The sequence below is a fragment of the Hibiscus syriacus genome, unplaced genomic scaffold (assembly GCF_006381635.1).
Source record: "Hibiscus syriacus cultivar Baekdansim isolate YM2019G1 unplaced genomic scaffold, ASM638163v2 tig00112738_pilon, whole genome shotgun sequence".
NCBI lineage: Eukaryota > Viridiplantae > Streptophyta > Magnoliopsida > Malvales > Malvaceae > Hibiscus > Hibiscus syriacus.
In genome coordinates, this window is record NW_024063392.1 from 6,003,963 (window position 1) to 6,010,439 (window position 6,477).

A 6,477-nucleotide genomic window follows, 5' to 3' on the forward strand; every position below is an offset into this window, starting at 1 on the left:
AATTTTTCGTTTAAAAACGTTACGACACAGCTTTCAGGATCGTTAGTATGGCGGTGCGTTTGACAAAAAATTCTTCGTTTTAATTTGAGGAAAGGAGCTGAGATTTCGCTCAACATAAGCTTTTGCTGGTTTCGTTTTTCTCTTCTTGATATTTTTTTTTGCAGGAGCCGTACCTGATAACGAAGCTGGAATCTGCGGAGAAGACTTGGAAAGAATTATCGGTAGAGTTTTTAATTTCTCTATATTTTCTTGTTAAATAAGTTTCGATTATTTGAACACTTAGAGTGTTTAAGTTGTGTGTTAGTCAAATTGATCGACCTGATGATTATTTTGTTTTTGGAATCAAAGTTCGCAACTTTCGTTCAAGATAATCTTTAGCTGTCACTTACACTTTAGCCAATTTTTCGTTTCCGGTATCAGCTGTTTATAATATTTTTAAACGTGGTATGATTGTCTAAATGAATGAATTTGGGAGTAAAACTATCTATCCAAGGTTTATCTACATTAATCTTGAAAGTATTGTTCTCTATGTCATTTATAGTCCCTCAATTCAATTGTTTATTTAAGTTTCTGTTTCTCTAAACAATGACACTGCAGGTTAGGCTTGCTGATCCAGATATTGTTTCAAATCCCACTGAGTACCAAAAATTGGCTCAATCTGTAGCAGAGCTTGACGAGGTACTGGATTTCATCTTACTTTCTCTAAGCTGGCTACTGCACTTAATCTCTTTCATTGCTAATTAGAGTTTCCATTGACATGGAATTTGTGTTCTAATTTCTCAATGGATAGGTTGTATCAGCATTCAGAAGATTTAAGGATTGTGAGCAGCAGTTAGAGGAGACCAAAGGTAACTTTGACGATCATCTTTTTTAAAATGTTCTTGCTATAAGATATTTTTTTGAGGAAGTTTTTTCTATAAGATAAAAGCTAGTCAATCCTTTTTCTTACTTTTGCAATTATTCTTTTTTCAGCTTTATCAGAAGAGGATGGCACAGATGAAGATATGGCTGAGATGATAGCATCTGAAATCATCTCTTTATCTGGTCAAATGAAAGAGCTTGAGGAGAAGCTTAAGGTTTTTAACCACTACCTTAAGTCATATCTCACTACCTCCATAAATATTTTTCCATATCTAGGAGCCACTCTCCGACTGAATAACTTTGTGTCTATTGCCTACTTAGTCAAGTGCATGATAGAAGTTTTGATCACTTTTCTTTGCATTACAAAATAGTTACATTGTTGGGTTCCAATAGTTTGGAATGAGATTTTGCTAATTGCACATTTTATATAACATTGTTCATTGATGAGCATTAACCAATGTTGAGCCTTACAGTGGAATATGTCTTATTATTGCTGATTATGCTATTTTTGCTTTTGGACTCTCAAACTATTTTATTGCTTGTATGTCAGCAGGTGCTGCTGCTTCCTAGTGATCCTCTTGATGCAAGAAATGTAATGCTTGAAGGTAATTATATCATCTTTCTTTATCTTGTTGGAAGGCAATTATGTGACTGAATTTCTAGGTCGGACAGGATTCAGGCTGTACTTTGATATACGCAGCAATGTGCTGCATTTTGAACAGTAGTCCATGTCAGAAATTCATTCCTCTTGGTCTCATATTTCTATCTACTTTAAGCATTTCAGTGTGATATAGATGATAGTTGTAGATGCATTATCTAATGAAATTTTCCTTCACATTCCCACTTCAATGAACTATGCTTGTCTTTATTCCAGTGAGGGCTGGTACTGGTGGTGATGAGGCTGGAATATGGGCCGGTGATCTTGTAGGTACATGTTTATTTTATCCTTTCAGATTTATGGTTTGGAAACATATTTTATCTTTGAATATTTTATGGTGATCCAAAAGCAGCTATTATCTTTGTCACACTGAAGGAAATATTTTTAAAAAGTTCTGGGGTTGAAACAGGAAAGCATTTAATTTCTGCTTCTACTTATATTCAGCGTCACCGGCTTATGGAACCAGGCGAATGACACGTTTTGATTTTTTTTATCTATATTTTTTTTTTGCAATGTCTTGACCAGAGATCAGCTAACCTTGCTTTTTTAAACATATCTTAACGGACCTTCAATATCCCTTGTATCAATATCCAGGTCATAATGTATCAGAAGTACAGTGAGCGGAACTCTTGGAAATCCACCCTAATTTCATGCTCTGAGGTATGTCTTACTGTAGTAATAGTAATTGTATCTTCTTTTTACTATGTTACTAAAATACGTTGGTGCCATTAGATACTCATCCTATCCAACCAACTACAGCTGATAGTTAATATGAGTTTTAGTACTTATTGCTAGAAAGTTTTAGTTAAAATAGTGTACCAGTATTTCTAGCTTATACTTACTGTTTTTCAATAGCAGCAAAATATCCATGCTATTGTTCTCGATATGACTGTCAAATTCTGGTATTTTTAAGGCTGAAAAAGGAGGATTCAAAACCTGCGTGATAGAGGTCAAAGGGAGTCGTGTCTACAGAAAATTGAAATATGAATCAGGTGTTCATAGGGTTCAAAGTGTTCCTCAAACAGAGACGCAGGGCTGTGTTCACACTTCTACAGAAACTGTAGCCATCATGCCCGACGTAGATTACATTACAGACCTGAATCATATTTGACTCGAGACATCTTGTGTGTTAAAGATGTCATCTAAATTTAGTTTTGAACCTAGGAATTAATATCATTTAATTTAGCCTTTTGAATGTGTATTACAAGCCTTTGTTTAACAGAACCTTAGATTTTTTTTGCCGCTGCATTCAATATGTCTGATCAGAATCTCCTTTTTTATTCTTTTTCATTTGAGCTCATTTTTTATTGAGATGAATTTTGGCTTAGGCTGATGAAGTTGAGGTGGAAATTGATCCAAAGATATTGAACTCACAACTGCAAGATCTGGTGGTGCTGGAGGTATAAATGCATAGAATATGGATCGAACTATGATCAAGTGAATCTGTAGTTCTTCGTCTCATTTCCCTTTTCCCCATTTTTTTGGAAAATTTCTTTATGCTTAATTATTTTGCAGGCCAGAATGTCAACAAGGTGGAGACAGCAGTGGATCTCTTCCACAAACCAACTGGGATCCGCATCTTCTGTACCGAAGAAAGGACCCAACTTCAGAACAAGAATCGTGCCTTGCAGCTGCTACGAGCTAAACTGTGAGGCATAATTTAATCATATACTGCTTTCGTTTGTTGTTTTAGAGTGCTATTTATTTTAATCAGTAATTATAAATTATTATCTAAGATAAGTAATCCGTATCCTTGCTTTCATATTTTCTCAAAACTAGTTTTTATCTTCCATTTTGGTCCTTTCCTTATGATATATTTCATCCTAACAGGTATGAAATAAAAGTAAGGGAACAGAAAGAGTTGATACGGAATCAACGGAAATCACAGGTACATCATTGGCATTCTTGTTACACGAGGGCCAATTTCATGGGGGTTAATGTCGATGACATTTCATGTCCAGCTTCAAGCGGCCCCATTCCACTCCCATACCTCCAGTTTAAGTACAAATTAATAACTATCTATGGCGTGTCCAATGGTAGAATGGTAAATCTTGGGCGATCATCATCGTCATTAATAACTTTTGAGTAGTTATGTAGCAGTTAACAACTTAACATACCATTAACTAAGCATTACAATGATTTAAGACCATTGTTTTGCAAGTCTTCCATGTATCATGCTCACTTACGTGATGTAGTGACATCATTTTAAGACCATTGTTTTTCCCATTTCCTTGTTTGTTGTTTCATATTCTCTTCAAATGTTGGTAGATTTGGAGAATTGGAGTTGTGACAGACTGGCATAGAAAATATGTTGATTCCGGCTTTTTGCATTTGCTTTCTTCTAAATGGGATTTCCTCTTCTGTGATTGTTCTTTTTCCTGATATCAAATATTTGGGACTGGATTGAAATGGCCTTATGTTTATGTCGCATATGTCTTGATATGCAGGTTGGTACTGGTGCTCGTGCTGAAAAGATTAGAACCTACAATTACAGGTTCCCAAACTTCTTCTAAGTTGCTTTTAGTTAACATGAAATAACATATTCTCCCTCTTATGAAAACTATATAAGAATATTTGGACTAAATTTACACAACCATAGATTAGATATGCTGAGTTTGTCTTCGAGTCTTCCATACGCATATGTTTTTGTTTATGGAATTATTGGTTGCTAATGTTGCCTTTGTTAGAAACTCAAATGGCTTATGGCTGACTGAAGTCACTTGTGGAATCTGACAAGGATCATGTTGCTACCTTTTACCTGGACAATAGGGTTACCGACCACCGGCTAAAGATGAACTTTGAGCTTACATCTTTTCTTGAAGGTGATATTGAGAATGCAGTTCAGGTACTTTTTATGCCTCTATTTCTGCTTTGATTACCTCCTCTCCCCCCCCCCAATGTTTTGCATGAACATGTATCTATCTCGATATTGTGATAGAACCAAACCATAATAAATATGAAAACTAATCAATATTTAATTATGTCAAACAGTGGCGGATCCATAAATTTATGAATAGGGGTCCAAAATTTTAATTTTATTTTCTTAAAAATAATGGATATGCAAAAATTGTAATTTTTTATTTTTTCCTTAACACATTAAACTAAATTTAACCACTTTTTCAAAATAATGGGATGCACTTGGCCCCTATGAGGGCTTAGTGTATCCGCCACTGATGTCAAATCATCAAGAATAAAATTCTAGTCGCGGAAGCCTAGCTGAATTAATTTAGGTTGAAAATTTTGAATCTTTCTTTGGTTGTGATCTTCCGAGAAAATAAGTTTTTTCTTTGCCGCAAAAATTCTCTAACTAATACAAGTTGATTTGTTTCTTGGGGATCATTACCTCTTATTTAGAATGAATATTAGGTCAATCTATTAAATATTTATAATTTTGTCCTTATCAAATTATAAATACGTCTTATGATATTTACACTTTAATACCTCTGTAATTTAATTGATATTTACACACATAATATAATTGATCACTTAATGTTGTGTCGTACTTTATGATAACATCATACATATGTGCCCACAATTATGGATTTTAATCTATATCGAACTAGAAAAAATCGAATAGGATTCCATACAGGAATACGATCGGAATTGTAATGCAAATTCTTGCGTCTTGCTGGCTTGAGCATCTATGGAACAGAAGGAGCTCCTGGAAGAGCTTGCCGAGTCTGTGACTGCAACTGCCGAGTAAACTGTAACGTTCTGCGATTTGCAAAATGGGAGTGTTGGTGATGTCAGGCGAGGAATGGAGTAAATATTGAAGAAGTTAAAAGAAATCACCGAGTCAACAAATCAAGAAAGCACTGTCGCTTGCACTCCCAGTCTCCTCATCACGGCAATGCTTTACGCTTGGGTGGCTTTGAAAATTGTTCAAATACATAGGCAACCTTTTCTCCATTCTGCATTAAAATCTTCAAATTTGATTTTGTAAATTATTTTATACTCGACAAATTTTGGTTTATACATGAAATTACGCAGTACAGTTATGGGAACTATCAATGACTACTTAGCACTTACTAACAGGGTTTTAAATAGCGTTCGTGGTCATGTTTTCGGTCGCGTTGCGTTTATCACGGTTGCGGATATAACAGATGCTATTGCGGTCATTGCGGATATCGCGATCGTGAATTTTTTCCGAATGAGCTTATTTTTTAATAAAAAACCTATTTTTTAAAATAATTTTAAATAATGGAATAATAGAGAAATAGCGATCTGCTATTGCCGCGATTGACAACGATCTGTCAAATTGCGGCCACGATCCGCCGCTATTGGTGTGATACCACTTCACATCGTTATTTTCCGCGATAACGGTTTCGGACACCGTCGCAGTCGCGATACCTCTATTCGGCCGCTATTTGAAACCTTGCTTATTAATGCCCTTTCACCCTTTCGAAATGCTATATGTGTAGTTAGCGATAGTGTTGTATATGAGACGAGACAGACACGTATAGGGATAGTGCTGTAAATGAGATGAGACAAATCGCGAGCTACTTGAGATCGAATCAGTCAAAGCTCGATAAATACTCGATTTGAATGGATTCGACTCGAGCTCGAGCAAGATTCGAATTCTTAACAAGCCGAAATAAGCTACTTGATACTTGACTCAAAAAGCTCGTGAACAGCTCGAAAATATAATATATTAAGTGTAACATCCTCAATACCGGGTTAGTGACTATATTGAAAAACTTCAGAAATTGGTGATTAAAGTAGGATAATTGAATAGTTCAATGACTTATTGAAAATATATGATGAAGGCTAGTTAGTAATTATTGAGTGAATTAAAGTGTAAAAATGGTAATTTGACAAGTAAGATTTTTATTTTTTCTTTATAAGATATAGGAACCCGTAGAAAATGAGAGATTACTCCAGAGTTCTCTTCTTCTCCTTTCTTCTTCTTCACGTGAAAGCCAAGAGTAAAGGTGAGTTCATGGTTATTTAATTTCTTG

The 6,477-nt window shown here is 35.1% G+C and overlaps 1 protein-coding gene across 1 annotated transcript; it reads left to right on the plus strand.

Moving 5' to 3' along the window:
• The first annotated feature begins 22 nt into the window (after nucleotides 1–22).
• On the plus strand, nucleotides 23–5,397 carry LOC120182934 (peptide chain release factor APG3, chloroplastic-like). Its single transcript, XM_039187751.1, is given in 16 exon segments — nucleotides 23–53; nucleotides 165–221; nucleotides 598–678; nucleotides 791–848; nucleotides 973–1,076; nucleotides 1,415–1,466; nucleotides 1,736–1,785; nucleotides 2,114–2,179; nucleotides 2,433–2,597; nucleotides 2,848–2,875; nucleotides 2,878–2,919; nucleotides 3,035–3,167; nucleotides 3,350–3,407; nucleotides 3,967–4,012; nucleotides 4,279–4,364; nucleotides 5,151–5,397. Coding segments are annotated over 16 exon segments (1,038 nt in total). The 5' UTR covers nucleotides 23–47; the 3' UTR covers nucleotides 5,157–5,397.
• The last annotated feature ends 1,080 nt before the right edge of the window (nucleotides 5,398–6,477 follow it).